Source organism: Centroberyx gerrardi, chromosome 17 (genome assembly GCF_048128805.1).
Source record: "Centroberyx gerrardi isolate f3 chromosome 17, fCenGer3.hap1.cur.20231027, whole genome shotgun sequence".
NCBI lineage: Eukaryota > Metazoa > Chordata > Actinopteri > Beryciformes > Berycidae > Centroberyx > Centroberyx gerrardi.
The window spans coordinates 16,796,331-16,819,137 of record NC_136013.1 but is presented as its reverse complement, the minus strand read 5'-3'; the positions used below and the strand labels follow the sequence as shown (position 1 = coordinate 16,819,137).

The 22,807-nt window shown below is 45.5% G+C and overlaps 2 protein-coding genes across 2 annotated transcripts; one reads left to right on the top strand and one right to left on the bottom strand.

Moving 5' to 3' along the window:
• The first annotated feature begins 5,899 nt into the window (after positions 1 to 5,899).
• Positions 5,900 to 7,519, top strand: ankrd63 (ankyrin repeat domain 63). Its single transcript, XM_071899269.1, has one exon. It carries the CDS (start codon positions 5,900 to 5,902, stop codon positions 7,517 to 7,519), a length of 1,620 nt encoding a protein of 539 aa, XP_071755370.1.
• Positions 7,520 to 8,164: 645 nt separating this feature from the next.
• pak6 (p21 (RAC1) activated kinase 6) lies at positions 8,165 to 15,989 on the bottom strand. Its single transcript, XM_071900157.2, has 8 exons — positions 15,786 to 15,989; positions 13,622 to 14,290; positions 12,531 to 13,064; positions 12,126 to 12,259; positions 10,817 to 10,943; positions 10,591 to 10,716; positions 10,366 to 10,500; positions 8,165 to 9,677 (listed from the first exon to the last, which is right to left on the bottom strand). The coding sequence occupies exons 1-8, from the start codon at positions 15,987 to 15,989 to the stop codon at positions 9,510 to 9,512; spliced, it is 2,097 nt and encodes a 698-aa protein (XP_071756258.2). The 3' UTR covers positions 8,165 to 9,509.
• Positions 15,990 to 22,807: the final 6,818 nt, after the last annotated feature.

Genomic DNA, 22,807 nt, shown 5'->3' with positions numbered 1-22,807 from the left:
ATGCATTACTTTACATGTGTCAGTTCTACCCTTATACAATAGACAGTATATTGATAGTCAATTGTTTTTCGCACTGCAGTTTCTTTTGAAGTCACTCTACATTTTTCTTTTGTTGAGTGTAGTAAATGTACGCATTTTTTTCTTTTTTTTTGCAAACATTCTACATAGGATCTGTACATTCTTTTTAGAATGTACAGTATATGAAAAAGGAATAAGTGACAGAATTGCTGCAGTATGTAAGCAAAACCATGGCATGTTCTGTCATGTTCTGCAAACGCCCTTCCTCTCTGTTTGCAATGCAATCGTTCCCTCTTAGTCTATTGTCATCCACCTGTCACGATGGTGGAGGAACACAGGGATGGAAGTCACGACCGAGCAGGAGGTGCCTTAGGGCACCTCCGGCATCTAATTCTCCGTTGTCCAAAATGCCTCACTCAGAGACCTGATATTAGAGCTCCCTAAATCCGAAAGCTGATGGCACAGCCTGGTGTTTACCATCTGGCTGTGGCAGGCCTGAGCCAGGGCGATAATTGATGAGAGCAGAGGGAGCAAAGGCACTGAGGGGTCCGCCTCACGGCCAATAACATATCAGCGGCCCCTGTGACTGACAGCTCCCGGCGTGCTGTCAGGGTCTTGGGCTGAAACCCTGTAACTCTCTGTAATAGTCCCCTCTCATCCAGCTCTGCCTCGCTGTCTGGCCTCGGCTCTGTCACGGAAATGGGACACATAACCACATCCCATCTTTGGCATGCTTTCATGCTTTGGAAATAAACGCGGAATACAGCAGCAGCAGCAGCAGCAGCATGACTTTTTATCAAGGTTGGAAAGTTCAGTTAAAGAGATTCTGCTGTTTAACGTGACATTTGCTTTCTTTGGCAGGACAACTGCTCCGACCTCGCCTCAGCCTTAATGATGAAACAAATGCACCATGGTTACGTGGTGACAGCAGGCCAGCTGCTGCCTCCTTCCAAGAATGGCAGGCGTGTGAAATCTCCATTGAACCCAAGGCTGTCGTGTCCTTGTAGCAAATCAAAGGGCATTAGAGAAATCGGAGGGACACAGGGAAGGGAGAGACGCATGATTGTTCTTACTGAATACGGATGCATCAATCTAAGTGTTTTTGTCCCTGCAGGAGTTGTTATCCCCCACTGCTCAAATTACAAAGAGGTACCTGAGTTAACATGTTATGTAACAGTGGAAAAAACGAAGCCAAAATGATGTGTGTAATTTGATGTTTGGATGTAAGACGGAAACAGTTGGAAGAAGACTGAGAGGAGGTCCGTCATGAAGCTGACACGTTCTGGGAAGGTGGCATCTTATCAGGTTATAGATAATAGCTTGATTAGGTTAAAGCGCTCTTCATTGTGCCTCGGCTGCCAATATTTTTCTCACAAGAGATTTGCCCTGGGAACGGAAGATAAATGTCACCGGACGAGTTACATCCTGTTTTCCACAGTGCATGCTGGGAGATACACCAAACCAAGGCATTCTCAGGTGTGCTCCAATTAGCAGGGATAATAGGAAGGAGTCCATGTAGGATCTGGGCATGTTGACTACTATTCACAGTTACAATGAATGGGCCTTGTTGAATCTAATCCCAAATGGTCTCCTGCTTCTAACTTCTGCTCTTAAACTAATTTAGTCCCAGGTGTTGGTTGCTAAGTGGAGTTACCAAGGGAGTTTAGCAAGGTGATTTGTTTCCATTTACAAGTTTTTCTATAAGTACCCTGAGAGATCTGTTGATTTTGTAGTGCTGAAAGTGCATTCTCCCCAGTGACTAATCAAGTCATTTAGGGCTGCAGATAACACCTTAACTTTACATGAGCCTTAATTTCTAATCAGGCATTCGAAGTGGCTTCTGCCTGGGCCAGGCCCAGCAATGAATGGGAGATCAGGTATTTACCATGACATCTCTGCTTTTTTGCATACATCTGCCCAATTAGCAAGCCTCATGGTACCAACTCATTCAGATTCTGAATATTTAATCTATATTTCATTCATTTCTATTCAGTTCTACTTTGAATGGGAGGTAGAGTGGTTTTATGCCATATACAGAGGCATAGTAATCACAATTTCTGTGGGTCTTGTCTTTGATCCTGTTAAGGAGAGAAATTAGTTCCCACTACTGGAATTAATAATTCAGTATTTGCACTAATTTCTTTCCATATTCACTCTGAGTTGGGAGAAAAGGTAATTGTAGACTGTTTTGATGGTCATACTTTAATCACTTTTATGTAGAGCAATGAATGCCCTGCAATTATCTGGATGATTCATGCAAGCACGCATGCTACAGGGCTTCAAATTCAGCGCAGAAGCAAACACGTTATCGCCCAGTTACCGTAAAATTGTATTATTCTGTTGGCCTTTTACTAAAAATAAGGATGAGATAGAAAGGCACGTGCAGACACCCTGTCCATGGGAACTATTTCTGAACTGGACAGAAATAGTCCAAAACTGTTTCTTTTAGGCGCGAAAAGCCCGAGCAAAAATGTCAGCACGCACACAGATTATCAGTAGTCGCCAGTGGTGTCGGCGACAACACAATAACTCAAGCACAGCCTGCGGACTGCCTGCGAGGATGCAGTCCAGGCTGCTCAAATCTATTTCTGGATGAACCATGGTCTGAAAGAACCGCCAAGGGCTCCAAGCACTCCACTGGAATACCTGATAAGAAGTCTCATGGTGAGCACAAGTTTTATCGAGCTCTACTTTCGTTTTATCAGTTTTATCCTAGAGGTGGCCTCCTATTCATTATTTATTTACCCCTCATGTGATACTACTGTACCTACCTCTGCTGATGTGCAGACTTTTATGGAGTCATTGGTTTGTGACTATAATTGTGCCGATACAGTCAGAGATGACTTTATGATTCCATCAACGTACTGTACAGTTCAACAGTGGGGGAAATTTATCTAATCAGCTTTGGCCCTCTGGGTGAAGCTCTCTCATGTTTTGTTTGTTAACAAAAATGATCAGAATCCAAATAACCTGATTAAGGAATTATTACCATTGGAGGAGACAGAGGCAGGGTGACGTCACCAACACAGCCTCATTGGTATGGAAAGCATGCATGGCAGTAATTAGTGCAGGGGGTGAACTGAGTTGAGACCGTGGGCAAAAGCTGGAGATATATCACCTGTCTCTGAGGCAATCCCTTTCCCTGACAGAGCAGCCAAGAGTGCTTCCAAGGAAATCCAACTAAGAGGAAAGTTAATCCTCAAATCAACTTGAGACTTTTATTTCTGGTCGATTCAGATGCTTGTCGACCACAGTGAGTTTGAGAAGTCAGGAGCCTACGATGCAGGAGCTAGATCGCTTAAACAACATGTATGATTCCCACAAAGGACCACATCTACTCCCCAATGATGATTTGAACTTCTTCAAACTCAGACTTGGAGTTAAATGGGCCTTCCTTGAATGGTCCACCCCAAACCACAAAAAACAGAATATATTAGAAACCAGATTTATTTCTTCAGCTTTGCTCATTTTTAACCATAAACAGCGCATTTATTATATGGGCTTTATTTTCCCTTTAACTCGCAAGCCAGCTTCTATCAGTAATTCATTTTGATATTGTTTGGATTTGAGTTACTGCTTCCCTCCCATTGGTAATATATACACTAGGAAGGCAGAGCATAAATCCTAAGGACATAGTCAACACCATACACATGGCATTGTGACGATAAATGTATAGTGTTGTCTCTGGCATTATAAGAATTTAAACTTGCTGAGATGTTGCAAAGATGTGACCTTGTTATAAGAGGATATTTTTTGCATGAAGATAATAGCTGCCATCTACTGAAAGACACACTGTGTCAGTCTGGCCGTGAATTTCTTCTCTGTTTGGATGAGCGAATGGCCCTCGCTACTGTAAGGGACCCGCTGAGGGTCTGATGAAGTGCGGAGTCCGAGGCCGGATGGTGAACAGTAAGGAAGGTGGAACCCTGACAATGTTTCTCTCACCTCTGCTATTGGACTGGTTTTGGTCCTGCTGAGATTTATATTAGCAATTAAAATCAAATTAAATCCAGGACTTGTGGAGAGGATACAGGCAAGCTGTAAAAAGGGTCCTTGTCACTTTTAGTACATGAGCCTTGACAAGAGATGCAAGTGACAAAGCTTGGTTCAGCCTTTGACTACGTTTTTTGCTTTTTTAATTATTATTCTTAAAACTTGCATTCATTCAAAACAATCCTTGACATAAGGCTTCACTCGACAATCCACTGAGGGGAGGGGAGAGAAGGAAAGAAAAAAATAGAAAAGAGAAAAGTAAAATGAAGTCCTCGAATCCTTGTCCTATACAAGGTCATCCACACACTCAAGTATAATACGACTGGAATCCATCTTTGTGTAAAAGTCTTTGCCTTCAATTATAGTTGTGCTGTTGTACATTGCAATGTGTAGACTTGTTTCAGTCTGTGTGTCCATTGAGTTAGGGTCGGTGGGTGTACCTTCAACCAAATTACAGTTATCATTTTCCTTGCATTCAACAAGAGTATATGTCTTTGGTTATTATTGTACTCATCTTTAGGTATTCCTCCTAACACAAAGAACTATAGGGGAAAGTGTAAGGGAACATCAATTTTCATAAGCCCCTTTTTAATTGCCCCTAGGGGATAAATAACGTTTTTTGAATTGAATTGAATTGAATAATTTGATCAATTTCCTTTTTTATATTTTGCCAAAATCCCTGTAATATTGGATATGCGTGTGATCCCCAATCATCCCACACTTCCTCCAACACAATGCTGTTTAATGAACAAATGAACAAATGAATAAATGAATGAATGAATGAATATATAAATGAATGAATGAGTACAGTAAATGCAGTGACAAAACATAATTATCCCTGTGCTTCCATTGTGCAAGATGGCAAATCAATGCACAGGATGCTGCATACTACTACTAAAACTATTATCGTCAGCATTATGATTGTTTATGTTGTGTGTAGTTATATTTAGAGAACCAGTCCATAGTCACATGTTACATTAGACATATATTTTGTAGTGTTATTAAGAAAGCAACAGATAACCATGCTGATAAACCTCATACAAACAGAGGTCTCATCCCTAAATCAGAGTGATCAAATGAATCCCAGTCAGTGAGAGGACTGGATTGTTTGGAACTAGGCAGAGCAACAATTCAGCTGTGTACTGTTTGAGGTGATTGAGGATGATTTGAGGATGCAGCAAATTGCAACATGATACACCAGGTGGAGAGTGTATGCTGCATTTAAATGGTATGCTGAGGAGAAAACATGCGAAATGTTCATTTTCCCTCCCTTTTGTTACACAGCCTTTGGAAAGAGTTCAGACTGACTCCAATCTTCCCTCAAACCTTTGGTAAGAATACTGATAACAATACAGTCTTGAGTATGAATGGGATTTGACATACTGCACTATTCATAGATTTCAGAAAATACTGAATTTTCTTTAATATTCTTTTCTGTATTTGACCATTCTATCAGCACCAAGGACTTGTTAATTACGTATATTTCAGTCAAAAGTAAAAATAAAAATGATGCATTTAAGATGGCTTATTGTAGCAACTTTAATCTCGCAGACCTCACATGAAAAACACTGGCCATGTTTTTCTCCTTGAGCAATTATTCCGTTCAAATAGCATATATTTCTCTCCAGGCAGAGAGTGCTTGGGCTGAATGGATGCTGCCGCTGCATAATGGTCCTCAGACGGTTGTTTCCTAGGCAACGTGGGGAGGGCATGTGGAGAGGGAGGTATAAAAACACCGGCAGCTCCTCACTGAGACTTACTCTGAGGTAAATGCACTCACTGTCAACACAGAGAGGTCCGGGGAACTTGCTGCACGCTTTCTCTCCCAATCTGTCTCCGTCTTTCTCGGCGCACTTGAAGGCTCAGCTTCAGAAGTAGCTGTTTAAGCATGATGCGGCCAAAAGATTTACGCCAGGGCTCTGGCACCAAGACCTTCCTGGATGCCATGCATGGCGGCAAAGTTCACCTGGCGCGCTTCATCCTGGACGCCCTGGATGGACGTATCATCAACTCTAAGACAGAAAACGGCCGCACCCCCCTGATGTTTGCCGTGTGCCTGCAGGACCCCGGGGCGAGGGCCAAGTTCACCCGGCTGCTGCTGGAGAAAGGGGCCGATGTCAACTGCCAGGATGAGGACGGGCGCACGGCCCTGAGTCACGCCTGCGAGATGGGCCACCTGGAGGTGGTCAAGCTTCTTGTGCAGTTCAACGCTGACCCAGATGTCTCTGACGCCTGGGGGAACAGCGCTCTGATGTACGCTGCCTTTTCTGGACACAGCCAGGTTCTGGACTTCCTGGTCCGGGCTTTCAAAAGACTGGGGCTCAGGCTGGACAGAACCAATAACGCCGGCCACTCGGCCATCCAGGTGGCCAACTTCTTTGGACACAACCAGTGTGTTCAGATTCTGAACTTCCCTTGCAGGAGGGGTGTTGGCACAGACGATCCACTTGTTGATGCAGGGACCTCGGTAGAAGGAGAGTGCCGGCTACCCAACAGGCTCCCCAGGCATGTTCTGGAGAGATTCTCCAAGCAGTTCAATAGCAAGAATGAAGACCAGCTGCCCGGGGTATTTCAGAGACAGCTGAAGGTTGGGGACAGCAGCGGGCTGTGGAACCGCTTCAGATGTCCCAGGAGCCAATCTCCAGAGGACAGCAACCATCGCCACAACTGGGCTCTCCCCCCTCAACTAGAGAGAAGCCAGACTGAGGGGGATCACAGTGTTCTCTTCTCTGCCAAACAACTCCAAAACTGCCAGCTAAGAGAGCTGAGGGGGGCTAAAACACTGAACGCCCTGCCTGAGCCGAGCCAGAAAGATGTCAGCCGAGACGTTGGACTTCAACAGAAAACACCAGAGAGTTTTCCTCTCTGGGGAAAAGCAAAGTCGTTTAACCTGGACCTCCTGAGCAGCAGAAAGCAGTCCTATCAGGGCGACGTGCGTGACATGAGCCTGTCAGCCAGCAAATTAAAGAGAGCCTCGCTACAGGATGAGAGATCCCTGATAGACAAGATGGAATGTCAAGGGAACACCCGGGGCCTGACAAACGATGCTGACAAAACTGTCACAGTGCCAAAACCACTTTTAAACGGCAAGAGCCAGTCTGCGAGAGCACCTGAGGAGAATGCCAAATCGCAGAAAGATGAGACTAATGACACGGCTCCATCAGGCAGGAGAGAGCAGCAGAAGAGGGGAAGCATCCCAGCAAGCAGCAGACACAACAAGCTGCTGTTCGCCAGAGGGGAGATGGAGTCGGGGAAGATTCCCGCCCGCGCCCCGGGGCTCACGGGACTGGGGACCAGGCTGCTGCGTCGCTTCACCGCCCCAGAGTTCATGAGGATGGTGATAGACTGTTCGTCCAGCTCCTCGCAGGGCAGAGGGCGGATGTCCCGCTCTGAAACCTTCCCTTTCTCTCACACACATCAGCAAGTCAACAGCCAGCCAAGCGTTGACAGCATCAGCGGAGTGAAGTGTGAGTTTGAAAGCAGCTCTTCTCAGTCCGCCCTCGATTAGAACGGGGACAGTGTGAAGCAGCAGAGAAATTCTTACAGCACTTCAAATTCTGACAATGCAGTAGGATTGCTTTACGATATATGAGAACATAATAATCCTTCTGCTTCTGTTTTAGTTCATGAGTACTTGCAATGTGCATTAAGAAATAAGTGATGAATATTTTCAGGCTAATTGTTTCAGTTGCATACAGTAATTTCGCAATGCTGCATTTCACATGATTTATAAATAATGTAACATAACGTCAGTCCGTGAGCTATTGAAAATCATTTATTTTCCTTTGTTTAAAATGTATAGGATTTATATTGTATGAAAATAAATTGTATATGCTATGGCCTTTGTGTTTATAAGAAATATATTATTGTATGTATTTTGCTTAAAGATATTCTACTACAGCTGAATGCTTGTGCACCGTATAATTCATACTGAATATCTAATAAATACTTTGAAACGCCAGCAGCTCGCTGAATCTGTATGCATGTGTGCACGTGTATGTGTCTTTGTGTGTTGGTGCATGTGTGCACAGCTGTGAGAGGGGGAGGCAGCTCTGATGAAATGAATTCATATCAAATTGATTGTGTTCAGCTGAGATTCAATATGCATTATTTATTGGTTTATACAAAATTAAAATAATGTGTAATTCTCTTTTTCATGAATGACCCACATAGAAATACAAATACATGAAACATGTCGACATGTATCCGCGTCAGAATACAAAGACCATGTGCAAAGTGTTCTCAGCTGGTGGACGTCCTGCAGCATCACATGCCAAGCCTGTGTGCTTTATCTAGGCAAACCAATGCAAATACAGTCATACTCATCTTGAGGAGCAACACACACATCTTGTGGTATTTAAAAAGTCAGTCACAATACAGAGTGGGATGTCGGATGCAAACACAGAGATGGCATCGCACACACCCATATGTGCACACACGCGCACACACACACACACACACGCACACACACACTCATACAAGTTTACACTCGCACTTTCAAAATCAAATTAAATAAACTTTTGAGTTTAGTTGAGTTTTGTTCATCTCATAACTAACTGCAGTGGATCAGCAGGTATATGGACCTAATATTCAGCATTTGTATTTACATTATTTATTTGTCTGCTAATGTTTCAAGTCCATACTTTATAATGAAACCTTATTTGCAACTTCACATCATACAAACAACCCACAACACCTTTTGGAAAAAAAAGAATAAATATGAAAAGGAGGAATAATGGTTCTGGTGATTTTCCAGTAGCCCAATAGTAGCAGCTGGGCCTTCATCTACCCATTTATTATGGTAATAAAGGAGGCTTGTCTCTCATATCCCAGTGTTGTACATATTCAAGCATTCACATCAGGCCAGGTGTGCCTCCGTTTGGCCATGCAAAGAGTCTATTGTCAGTATTTAAAGAGTACACTGACCAGGTTGTAGTCCAGTTTCCCCAGCAGAGTGTGTGGGTGTGCAGAGTAACTTTATCTAAGCACTCCCTCCTTAATAATGTCACAATGAGCTACTGTGTTTGAGCCTAACACAAGCTTCATAAGCTTCACACGGCTAGCAATCGTACCCACTATGAACACTATGAAGGATCTTCAGTGTAGCGCGCGTTCATTACATAGTTACGTGGAATATTGACTTTCACTATCAGTTGATATGCACCATGATGTGTTGTGTTGAGAGGAATCCCACAGGATGTTACAGGATCAAAAGTCGGCTCAAACTGAGTTGAGATGTGAGGAATACTGCTTGCATGCTGCCTTTAACTCACTACTAAAGTGCTTCTCTCATGTCCGAGCCCATGCTGTGTCTGTCAACCAAACTCGCTGTCCTGCCATGATCACTCTAGCAGCACCATGCTGTCTGGGTCTGCTCTCTGGAGCTGATCTCCCATTGGCGCGGGTGCTGGATGAGTCGGACCCGGGTGCTGGTCCTGGTCCGAGGCCTGGATAGGTCAGACTGAAGGTGGGTGTCGGGGACCAGGAGCCCCACAAGGTCAGCAGCGGGACATGCGCTTGCGGTACTGCTCCACCAGTGGGACCAGGCACTGGGGTGAGCCGCTCTGCAGCAGGAAGGGGTGCTCCAGCAGGTCGGTGGCGCTGGCCCGCTCTACCGGGTCCCGGGTCAGCATGCGGTCCAGGAAGTCCTTCAGCACTGGAGAGATCTGGGCCAGAGGGGGAGAGGGGGACCACATATTGAGCACATACTGAAGGTGCTATGTGTAGCATTTTAACATCAATGAATCATTACAACATTCATTTTGAGACATTAGCATAATTACCGTAAGCAAATGAGACCATTGCCAAGAAGATTGGCAGCCTCTACTGGCCTCTACCCTGCATTTTACATTGTGTGCCACAGGATCGAATTTTATGGTAAATCTGCTGATTTGCTGTACAAAGGGAGATTGTTTTAAGGCATAAAACAGGAACAGGGCGCTGTTCTGCAGGAAAAATGGCACTAAAGCTGTCAGACTTTCTCACCACCATCAGTGGCAGATGGTGAAAGTGAAAGAATTATCAGCTCTTGTCTTTCTTGCTCTTCAAAACAAATGCACGGAAAGTAGCAACACCCTCTTTGCGACAGAAAGCAACAGGGTTTACGGGAAATGTGGTCTTAATTTTGAGAAGCACTAGCACTAACAAAACCACTGGTATGGGATAGAGGCTACCAATCATCTCAGTCATTTGTTTATAGTAATTATACCAAAGTATTACAATTAATTTGACAATGATATATTGATGTTCAAGAAATGCTACATGTGGCACCTTTAAAGAAAGAATATGTTCTGTGTGTGTGTGTGTGTGTGTGTGTGTGTAAGTCTGCCTGTCAGTCTATATCTGTTCTCATACCTGGCTGACATTTCGCACAGTAGGAGCCAGCTCGTCCCTCAGTCTCTTCATAGCTGCTACAGGAGTCTCGCTGAAGTAGGGCGGCTCTCCGTCCACCATCTCCACCACCATGATTCCCAGAGACCAAACATCCACCTGGTGCACCCATCCCACAATAAAATTATTAAACACATCCTCAGTAGGCTACAGATTGCCACTCATGGATTTGAATATGCGCCTCCTCACCTCAGTGCCATATGGTGATTTCGAGATGACCTCAGGAGCCATCCAATAGGGCGTCCCCACTAGAGACTTCCTCTTAGGGATGTCCTTACTGATCTGGGCACAGAAGCCAAAATCTGAAAGCTTGATCTGTGTTGGGACAGGAGAGACACCACTGTAAAGATGCTACTGCTTCTCATCACAAATATAAAAGAAAGAGAGAGAAAGGAAGAGTAATAAGTTATTGTACCCTTCCGTCTAATGTGAGTAGTATGGAGTCGCTCTTGATGTCTCTGTGGATGACTCCCTGTGAATGGAGATAGGCCAGGGCCTGCAGAACAGCCTCACACACTGTGGCGATCTGCTCTTCGCTCAGCCTGTAGGAGAACACACACACATGCAAGTGTCCACACTTACTTACACATTTTACATTAACATTTGAGGCATTTAGCAGGCACTACTTACAATAAATGCAACAGTAGAATGAGTTGAAATTCATGAATCACCAACATTACAGACAATAACAAAGAATGCAAGGTTCAAAACAACAACACCCAGACAATATAATGAGTAAAACATTTGATTTCTCTACAATGTCCATGTACCTTCAATAATATCCAAATGCTACATACAGAAACAACAGCCGAGCAGAAAAGACATTTTTTTAAACAGCAGGCGAGGTCAGGTGCCCATTGAGGAGGAAGGAAGAAACAATTATCTAACAGTCCGGTATCCTCTCACACATGATCCTCATGCCAGATTTCTGAGGACATAACATAGCCTTAAGTATAAAAGAACCATGTAAAACTATATTAGAAAAATACTTCAATACAAAACTTTGGTCGATTACCCTGTTTATCATATCAGGAAGTTATTGACTGAAAAAAATACTTGAAGCCAGATTGTAGTCTCATTCCTGGCAGTTCTGTCAATAGAGTGATGATCTTAGGCTTTGACAAGCAATGGTTGTGACAGCTGGCTCATTTTACATGTCAGCTGGCTTGAGATGAATCTTGCCATCCCTTTGAGTCCAGAGATTTGACTCTGGGGTCATCCTATGGAGATTGAGCCAGCCATCTGTTAATAGTGTAAAATACACAGCTAAAAACAATAACACAGACAATTTCCCCTCCCTGCTGCTGATCGATACATTTGCCTTATTTCTGATGCATGCAGTATTGAACACGGTGACAGCGCCAGGAAATCAAATTCTTCACCCCAAAATTGACTTTCCACATGTCACTTCAACATGCACAAATTTGATTATGTTATTGAATTATCATTTTGCTCCAGAGAGAGACAGCATGTTTGCGTCTTATGTGAGAGAGGGAGGAGGCTGAATGAGAGTCTTTGTGCTGCTGCATGTTGGGATCAACACTCATGATTCACCAGTCAATACCACACTACCCCCTTGTGGTTGATTTAGTTATTAAAGATGATCTCATAACTAGACAGAATGCACCACAACCAGCTTTCTTGTGAGGTACCAAGCATATTTTCTGTTGGTTGTAGTATTTGCTATGCTTGAAGCTGAACTACAGTGTCAAGGGCTCCCATACCTGGTTTCAGACACAATGTTGGTTAGTGCGCCACCCTGCAGGTATTCCATGATAACCCACAGCTCCTCCTCCACCAGGGCCGACTTAAACATCTCCACCACATTCCTGTGCTGGTAGTCCCTCATGATTACCACCTACATCACACAATGTACACATCAGAAATAAAACCTTTAGTTGACAGACATAACCATTAATGTGGCCAGGTTTTTGGTTCTGTGACAGTAATTACAATAGCTTATAATGAAAAGTACATATTAAATGCTGAGCTACAAACAACAGCAGCCATAGATGATAGCACTGTCAGATGTATCCTGCTGTAATTGATGATTGAGTGATTTATGTGGTGTTTTGAGGTGGTGCAGGCAGGGTTGTGGGGGTCATTGTGTATGTAGTTGGATACTGTACCTCATTAAACAGCAACTCTCTCCTCTGCTGCCGCCGCAGGTCCATCATCTTCACCGCCACCTGCCTGCCACTGTGCTTCTCTCTGGCGATACACACCACCCCCGTCGAGCCCTCCCCAATCTTCACAAAGTTCTCCAGGTAAGACCGGGGGTCTCCCTTATCCACCACCATCTGCAGGGCAGCCTTGAACTGTTCATGGGTCACCTTGGGTGGGTCTGGGGGAGGTCTGGGCGAGGGGTGTTGCAGGGGTCTGAAGGCAGGGGAGCAGGTGCCTGGAGGACTGGTCGCTAGTGACCCCGTAGGGGAGGGCCGAGGCTGGGACGGGCTGTCCTGCCTGGGGTAGGGAGGGTTGGGGCAGCCAGAGTGTCTCAGGAAGGGGTCCGGTCCGTTGGGTCTCAGGCCCATGTTAGGGGACAGGCCCAGCGTGTAGCTAGCTGAGGAGCGCACAGTCCTTTGGGGTCTGATGCCGCTCACCAGAGGACTGCTGGTGCCAGTGGGCAGGAAGCCGGAGTGGTACCTCACAGCCGACTCTGCCTGCAAGATAACAGGAAAAGAGAGAGAAACGTAGAGAGAGAGAGCTAAAAGAGTTGGCCGCGTGCCTGGGGTCCAAGACCTGCTTTATAAATGAATGTAAATCACGTCCTTCACTCTCACACTGTGCATCCACTTCACCTGATATGCCCCACGTAAAGATGTTGCTATAGGGACCCAAATGTCCCATTGAAATCTTGCCAAACACACCATCTTTCAACATTTACAACCTCACTGGCACTATAAACTCACATTTCATATTTTATCACTAGCATCAACTAAAAGACCCCACAGCTTTAATTGAAGTCATCTACAGTATAAAGGGAAACAATCTGCTGCGGGATAAAGGAAAGATTTTCTCTACACCTCTCTACACCTTTAGCATGAAGGTGATCCCCTATAAGAAATACTTCAGCTTACACTTTATGGATATAGATTTCATGTAAAAATATGCTGAGCAGTTTAATAATATGATGCACATAGCATTGGCTGAAACATGCATATTCTGTGTGTCTTCTATGAATAATGTATTATCGATGCACTTTTATAAAGAACCTTACCTTCAGGTCATAAGAGGAGTAAGGCCTCCCGGGGCTGTTCTGGGAGTGCATGTACAGCGGTACATTGGTGCGGAGCTCTGTAGTGTGCGTCCCTTGATCTCCATGGGGCTGCTGAACAGTCATAGCCGGGCTATAGAAACACGCTATAGGTCTCTGATTAGATGGGATCCCCCTGGTCAACTGGAAATCTCTCCTCCATACCACCCTTTCCTGCGGACTGCCCACCTCTCCGCTCATATAAGCCCCATGACTAGGCACCTGGATGTTCTGGGGTGGGGGCGGTTGCGGCGGTCCCTCCAGCGAGCTGACGCTGACCTCGTAGGTGGACTTGGCCCTGGGCAAGATCCCATTGGGCTGCAGGGTGATGCTCTTCTTCATGCCCAAGTAGGGGGTGTTGGTCTCGCTGTGGATGTTCCTGGTCTTGTCCTTCCACTGCTGCTGAGCCGAGTCCTCCTCGTCCTCCTCGTCCTCATCCTGGGTCAGGCCCTCGTACTGGTAGGTGTCCCCCTCCTTCACCTCGCCCAGCCGTCCCAGAGACTGGGCCCTCTTCCTGGCCGAGGGGCTGCTCTTCCTCAGAGAGTTGGAACTGGTCACAGACAGACGGCTCATATCATTGATCATGGCTGAAATGTAGTCTCCGTGACCGATCATGCTCCCACGCACAATAGTCTGAAAGAGGAGAGGGCGTTTATCTTTATCACATTGCACATGCCATGATCATAATAGAAAGCTCGTGGATTTTAGGCTGAAAGGAATAATGAGGGTGAAATAATCATCGCTCAGAGCCAAGTTAAATTTAGACTTGAGAATCTGTAAAGGACATCGTTGTCATTCTTCAAAGACAGAGACTTGAATCATTTCCCCAGTGGCTTACACTGACAATACACTGACAAATATACCAAGCGAAATGCTTCAAGATACACAGTAAGATGATGCAACTATTCAGCCTCTGCAACTTCCCCAATGTTGCACAATTCAGATATTACAAATAACTTTCAGATGATACGCATCTTAAGCATGCAAAGGCAAAGGGCCTAAACTTGCCCCGACATACAACAATGACACAATCTTGAGATGCATTGACAGTAGGGGGTTTTTAGTGTTGCATCTATCAGGGAGAGTGCGTGGTAGCTCATTAATCAGTCTCTGGGTAGAGTCTCTGCTCAGTTCACAGTCAGTCAACGGCCTCTCCTGTTTCTCTGGTTTGGTGCCATTACATCTGCACAGGGGGTAGAGGTCAGATGACATCTCACCTAGCACCTCTCAGAGAGACTGGCAGGCGATAATGGCCTTGGTTAGAAGATGCTATGATCATGGTTTGAGATGAATGTAACATTATTTTTCGGCTATCACCACCAGCCCTGCCCTGTTGAAGTGACAGAAATATCTGAAATGTATTTGCAATGCCTAAGTCTTGCGTGCAACAGCAGACTCATCTTGATGATGCTATTAAAGCCATAAATCTGACCTAAGAGCTGACGTGATGATTCTCATATTGCACAGCACCAATCACATCCAGGCAGTAATGAAAATGTTGGTGTTTTCTCTATTTTTTTTTCCTGAGGGCCATAAACGGCATCGACAGCGTGCTCCACGGAGCGTAGAAATCCTGAGATTTGCAGGCTTTATCGCTCACTGGCATTTCCTTTGCTGTACCTGCACTTTTTATCCCCTCTGCCTGACGTCTGTGGGAAGGCACCATGGATCGTTATTAATTGCCTGCATGGAGTAATAAATCTTATGGCCCTCCGAGGATTCAACATTGTACAGTCAGTGTACACAGCAGGGTCATTAGCCCAGCCCCGTGATAGATAAGAAAGCAATATGACAGGGAGGGGAGCGAGCCTTGGCCTTCCACATTGCATCACAGGATTATGGCATTTTCTGAGAGACAGCAGGGTTCCTCTGCTGCAATGAAGGACACATCCGCTGCATCTATAGAACAAACAGCTTATCTTCCCCATTTATGGGCCAGTTTTTCTGACATTAAAGCTAAGCTTTTAGAATAATAACTCATTGTGATAATGTTAATTGGAGGCCACGCTGAATTGGACAGAGCAAAAAAACAGTTAATTATAGTGTGTGTGCTATTCATTAGCGGATCAGTTCAGGGAAAGGTCAGAGGAGAGGATCAATAAACAGTTGAATGTCAGCCCTGGTTTACCTTCTTTGGCCTCAGCTCCACCTCTGTGATCCTGGAAGGGTCCACCATGGGTTTGGGCCTGCGCAGGTTCTCTATCAGGCTTTGCCATTGGGTGGGCAGGCCCACGAAGCAGCCGCGCTTGGCGTCAAATGAGGTGTGGACACGGTGCTCAAAGTTCTTGGGCGCTGATATCTCAGGCCTCTTCTTTTTCTTCTTGCGAAACATCCTTAGGTCCACAAGAGCGACAGCTTGTCCACTTCAAAATGGCCCTGCATGAGAAATGTATTCAGACTTAAATAAACTGCATCCAACAAAGGTACATACAGCACATATTCAAAAAATGTAATCTTGAAATTTGAGCGTATAGACAACTAGCTACTCTCTACTGCCCCGCTGACTAAAGAGATACACCAAACCACTCTCCTTTAGGCCTACTTTCAGGTATATTAAAATGAAATCTGCCAAGAGGGGAAAAAAATTCAAACTGTTCATCTAAAAGCTGTTCCATGTCTTGGATGTGCATGTTCCAGGCTGCCTTGTTGGTTGTCACCAGCTTGTGCCTCTGAGACAAGCTCCAAGGAGAGTGGATGGATTTGTAAGCACATGTGTAATGAAGGATATCTGGTCAATTAAGGCTTATTCATTCTCTGTGCCCTTTTACTGATGAGCATGCGGCCGGCCTGGCCAGTGCCCACAGGCTTTCAGTGCATTAGTGGGAGTACAACACACACACACATGCATGCACACACACACACACACACACACACACACACACACACACACACACACACACACACATAAATACAAACACAAATAAGCTAAGGCAGGCTATCCTTCATAACCCCTTCATAACCCTTTCATATCCCAACCTAATTAAATAGCTTGCATGCCCTTGATTGCAGGGAGAGGAACCACTTAATCCTCCGATGGATTGCCCTATGTTTGACAAGCCACTAACTGAGGTTGATGGTATGTTCAGTTTTTTTCCCATTCAAGAGTAGGAAAATAATTAAATACATTACATCTAATTTCCTCTGCTGCACAGCTGTACTGGGAGATAATCACTCACATTTAAGTCTAGTATTATTACTATTTCATGCAGCTCATGGTATTGAGGGCATGCCGGCTGCTATTCACAGCACAGAGACAACATATATAATTAATTACCAACATTTTTATTTCAGCAGAATGCAACGATTGTAACAAACTGACTTCATGTCTCACATTATGTGACCAACGCAGAGAACTACAAGGTGCCCTCAGAAGATCAGATAGAATCTCCCATCCCATCATGCACTGTGAAATGGTGGGAGTTGAGGAAATGAGGTTCGCAGGCGTCCGCTGCTCAGCAGGCAATCACGCTGGCAGCCTCTCCTCTCCCCACCTCCGCCCTCAGACCAGCACGGCTCTAATCGGCATCAACGACGCCTGTTATGAGCTGTATCGGTGACTAACCACGCCACATCACCAGAGGGTAACGGAGGTCAGCCGCACTGGTCACATCAGCTAAACCTGCCTCATTAAAGACGGGGGGAGAGGAGAGGACGGGGGGGGGGGGGGGGAGAGAACCACTGCTTGGACGGACTTGTCCCCCTCCAAGGATAATTCAATCATGAGGCTAATATGCTAAGTGTTGCATAAGCGCATCACTCTGTGCTCTCCCTATGTACATAATGTGGTGCTGGGAAGGACTTTAATTCCATGTGACAGGGACATTATGGTGCGAGGGCTCTCAGGAGGCGGGGGTGCGACGAGTTGGGGTGGTAAGTCAAACCTGGATGTAGAGGAGGCAGAGGGACACGGTTCCCCTTCTAAAGACACGGAAAGGCTTTTAACCACCGTTTGTAGCTGCTTTTTGAATAAGGGACGCCTGAGAAAAACAGACAGGGCAGAGCAGACCGCCGGGCTCTTCTCATTTTTCACTGTGCGAGAGCCTATCTGCTTAGATAGCTGTTGGACGTGCAGATGTTGGCATTGCCCGAACAAATATTTACACATAGCGCTTGTGTATCCTGTACAAGCAGATCAATCAATATTTACTCATGAGTGAAATGCAAACTGCTACAGTCCTCCACTGCCAGTGATAATAGGGTGATACCATCACAAACAGGATGGCTGCTTCATGCAGTACTTTATCAAGCTTCATCAGTTCAAAACAGCAGAGAACAGAACATATCTCAGTATTCATTATTCATTCTGGACCACTGTTCCTCTCTGAAGACTCTGGAAATACAAACTAAGCACCGTGTTATTAGAAGCAAGTAGAAACACACACACACTATGTTGATTCATGCCCGGGCGAAATGAATTGAAAAGTAGATGCAATTATTGATTTACAAGCTTTAATCACATGCATCTGGCCTTATATTGACCTCTCCGAATCCGCCAAGCTTATGACTGTCTTGATAACAATATGCTATCGATTTCTAAGCCCCATTGGATAATGTATATGCACAGAGCTGAACTTGCACAGTGCATAATCACGCTTTCTGGTCACATCCCTCTAAACTGCAGGGACTTGACCCTATGCCTCAGTGGCTTGTCTTGAATCTATCAAAGTGCTGAAGCAAAACTCAGCCAGCTGCTGTCAAGGATATCAAAAGCCAAAGAGGATGAGGTCATTCTGCAATTGTGCTATACATTCGTTATTTCCATCTCCACAACTGTGTGCAGGAAAAAATAAAATTTCACTGAAAAGGCCATGAACACAGAAACCTGTCAAGTCAAAGATGCAGCCTGCAAATTATGAATAAAATGCAAAATACATCCAATTTCTCCAAATGTTAATTCCTCTGCAGAGAGGCACCGCTTCATCCTACCCATACATTCCCACTCTAAAGATCCAAACGCAGCCTTTACCCCCCATTGGATGCAGCTTCACCTGGCAGAGCGGCCAGGCCTCTCATGCCACGCAGATACGGAACCGGTCGATCCATATGTTTCCCACAGACGACATGACAGAAGAGAAGAGGGCGCGCTCGCCTCCCTCTCATGTTGAAATCACTCCGAGCAGGAGTTGTGGGTGAGTGGGAGGGGATCGAGAGATAAGAGAGATATTGGATTTGCTGGATGTTAGTGCTCCGAGCTCTGCTGAATGATTTTTTTTTTTTTTTCCTATTTGCCCTGATTTCTCCTCTATCTTTTTTTGTTGGCAGGCATGCAGAAATGTAGAGAGTGTGCAGGTACCTGTGCTCGCAGGATTAGTATGGTGTTCAGTCCTTCACTGATCTAATTTTAGGACACAACATATCCCCCCTCCCTCGCACCAGACGCGTGTTTATTTTGTACAAGATTCGTGTCAAATAGTGAGGTGAGGGTGGGAGATGGATATGAGGTAATCCTCTTTTTGTGTTTGTCAATGCACGAATAAGCATAATCCAGCTATGCTGAATTACAGGGGCTACATCTATTTCATAGTGGCATAGATTGCATCAAGGTCTTAACTGCTGTTTTTGGACTCTGCAGTGCGGTGGTGAGGGCTTAGAGAATGCTCCTCTATCAGCTTCATTATGATGACCGTTTTGCCCTTTGAGTGTAATGAGACTGCCTTGCCTCTCAAGGGGGGGGAGGTGGGGGTGGGTCATCTCTTGTGCTTTGTGAACACACACACATACACACGCAGACACACACTCACACCATCTGAGGGCATGAAAAAGGTACACAAGAGCTGGACGTGACCGGACAGTACAATAGCAATGTTTATGATTTAAGTTGATGCAGTTCTTCCATCACTGGACATGTCTGCTTTCTCTTTGAATTCACCTCTGCAGACATGGAAGGATTGTCAATAGGAGAAGACAAGTGATGTAATAAGCTACATCCAATGACACGGAATAGCGCGTTGCTTCCATACATATTTCATGCAAGTGGTCTGATGTATCATGCATGACAAAGCACTTAGAATACAAGTAATTTGAGGGAGCGGCACGCACCCAGCACCTCTGCAAAGTCACTTATCGCACGCGACAGTGGTTGCAAGCAGGGTCGGGGGGGCCTTTGTGAAAATCAAACGTTGTGAAAGAAAATCATTCACAACGCAGGAAGGCACATGAAAAGAAAGGAGCGATTCACATCCAAAGGAGGATCGGGAGCGGAGAGTATAGTGCAGGAGAAGATGTGCGGTGCCGGTTTCTCCGCTGCTGTTGGTTGATATCTTTGAAGCGGTCAAACAGCAACATCCTCAAACCTTCTCGATGAATTTGTATCTCCGATAAAGGCTGTGCTCGGGAGTGGGGAAGCTACAGTATGTAGAGCAAACCCAAGGGCGCGTGCAGTGAATGTTATGAACTAGTTTCAGTAAATACTTTATGAACAGCAAAGTCTGGGTGGCACTGAAATGGGACAAAGTGCCAAAGGAAGTTAGAGCAAGGAAAGTGTGTGAAAGATGACAGCCGGATGATAACTCTGTTAGAGGCCAATAGCATATAATAACATACCCTGATTATGTCCATATTCTGCCTTTCGTTATGACATTACAGACTGTAAAATTGGACATTAAGCAGGGATGACCCACGTTCACACAGAGAGTTCATTGATAGTGACATCTCTCTTGGGGTATTTCAAATGTCACGTAACTTGCAGCGGTGCATCATGTGCATCTCCAAGACTTTCACTCAAGCCTCTGTGTGAAGTACGTCAGAAATGGTTTGAAGACACGGGGCATCAGGGCCGCTGAGACCCTGAGAAAGTAAACAATCAAAGAGCTTTCCTGTCATGTTCTTCTGCTCTGAATGGGTAGGGAAAAGGCCGCAGGATTGGAAGTGAATAGTAAAATCTGATGTCCATGTCGGTTCTTCAAGGGCAGACAGCAGAGCGTGAGCGCACATCGCTCCTGTGTTAATGTTGACAGGAGGAAACAAGAAATGAGAGACCAAGACGGGGGAGAGAAAGAGGGGCGAAGGAAAGCAGGGTAGAGACAGTGACTGAAAGAGATAACAGAAGATGAGAGAGGAGGGAGGAGAAGAGAGAGAGAGGAGGGGTGGGGTGGGGGGAGAAAGAGAGGGCATAGAAGGAATAGGAGAGAATAAAAAATGTGCTGAATAGATGGACATAGAGCGAGAGCTGTCAGTGCCTTGACAATGAATGTTTCTCATGCTTTCTTTGTCACATTCCCTTATCTAGTGGCACACTGTTGTGGTTGTCAGCCCTCTCAATTCTAGAGACTCGACCTCTTTTCTCCATCATCTTGGGCGGCTGTGTCTGCAGTAAACAAGCCGCAATAAGGGGGATTTGAGGACAGGGCCGCTGCGCTGACAGAGATCATACATCATTCTGTCTCCCATCATATTGCCGCTGATTCTCCGGGACGAGTAAATGGACAAGGAAACTAGTTTGTTTTCCCCTGCAGCTCGGACTAACACAATAATGCACAGCAAAAGCTGCGCTCTCTATCCACTCCAAACACCTTAACGTAATGACATTGTAAAAGCAACACTTCTCAGGTCCCAAGGCTTTTATGGGCTGTTCTGTTGATGCTGACACATCACTAGAAAAGCACACATCACAAACTCATCCAGCGCACTGCTCCCAACCCAGGACACAGGCTTGTTCACGTAGTGTTCAACCGTACGTATTACCCAGGGCCAAAGGCAGGAGAGCATAAGGAAATGCAGCACTGACCCACACTCTGTTTAATTAAAGATGCTCTTGGCTCTCACAAGTGCTTTGAACAATTTGACGCTCTGCTGATAGAGACGTATGATCAGGCTGGACCAATGGTACCAGCCCAACACTTCTCTCTTGGGTCTAATTTATTGATGCGGTGGGCCTCAGTGCGAGCTTTACTGTACGCGCATGTCCTTATGAAAGCTTTGATTTATATTTTTTTGAGCCCTGGCCTCAGTATGCTTCTCCCAGGGACAAAGCGACAGCCATTTTTAACCTCCAACACCTTGAACCCTCTCGATATCAATCTGCGCCGACTCAGCTGCCCTCCTCCGTCACCCAGCGTGGGTCCTGTTTCAGCCCAGAGTGGGATTCGAGGCATGCTGTCCCGATTTGGACTCCGAGCCTGTTTTAATCCGTAGTGTTTGACGTCTCATGGCCAGTGGCTACACTAAGCTGTTAATGCACACTGTCCTCTCCCTTGGCTGACATGAATCTGACACGAGCGTTCCTAAAAACCATCAAGAGCACAGCGGGGTGTGTGACAATGATCTACCACCTACACCTGTGTGTTTGTGTGTGTGTGTGTATGTGTGTGTGTGCGGTCCCCATCTCTGCCTGTCAGTGTCCCAGCGCATATGAGAGTGCTGCCAGTTTGTCCCGCACTGTGCGCCTGTGCTACAGCGTGAAGGGAAGATGGGCGACATGAGAGGGCCTCCAAAAACACTAATGACTCGAGAAGACCCAGGAGTGTACACATCACCCTTAGCAAAACAGATGCCCAGGTGTGTGTGTGTGTCTGTGTGTGTGTGAGTGTGTGTGTGTATGCACGCACCAAAGAGACCTTCTCTGTCACCTCCTCTACTCTCTCCCTCCCTCTTCTCCTTGAATATAAATGAGTAACCTGAGACACAAACACATGGTACTTTTGGTCAGAGTTAGCTGTGCCATACGACTTGCCTTAGGGCTTTAGTTATGCCATTACCATCAAAACCACAGACTTCTGAATCACACAACAGCCGTAATCAAAAACCACTAAGCGAATAATTCAGCAAATGCAGTTCAGATCAATTAACGTCAAGCATGCTTTGACTGTCTTAACTCTGATCTATGTCCCTTGTGTTGATCGCCGCTGGAGCTATAGATCTGCTGACTCAGAGTGTCACAGAACAAGGCTTCGCTGATAGGTAGTTAGCACTGTACCTGCCTGGATAACAGCTGGTGCAGACATGACTCTTAGCTTAGAGTCAAATATGGGGCCAGCCTCAGTTAGGGGTGTGAGGGGCGAGTGCATGAATGTTATGTTGCTGTCGATATGGATGAGTGTAGCGGCAATTACAAAAGCATTGCACTAAGACTTAAAACTAACTCAGACACCTCAGCCTTAGAGGGATTTTCACTGGGGTTTGTAGCATCTAACAGACCAAATAAACAATCTA

Bases quoted from the DNA above. Each gene is read 5' to 3' on its own strand.
- pak6 (XM_071900157.2), bottom strand. From the start codon at position 15,989: ATGTTTCGCAAGAAGAAAAAGAAGAGGCCTGAGATATCAGCGCCCAAG. The intron at 13,065-13,621 runs GTAAGGTTCTTT...GTTATCTTGCAG, and splicing joins ACTCCTCTTATGACCTGAAG to GCAGAGTCGGCTGTGAGGTA. The intron at 10,501-10,590 runs GTGAGGAGGCGC...TGGGTGCACCAG, and splicing joins AATCACCATATGGCACTGAG to GTGGATGTTTGGTCTCTGGG.
- ankrd63 (XM_071899269.1), top strand. From the start codon at position 5,900: ATGATGCGGCCAAAAGATTTACGCCAGGGCTCTGGCACCAAGACCTTC.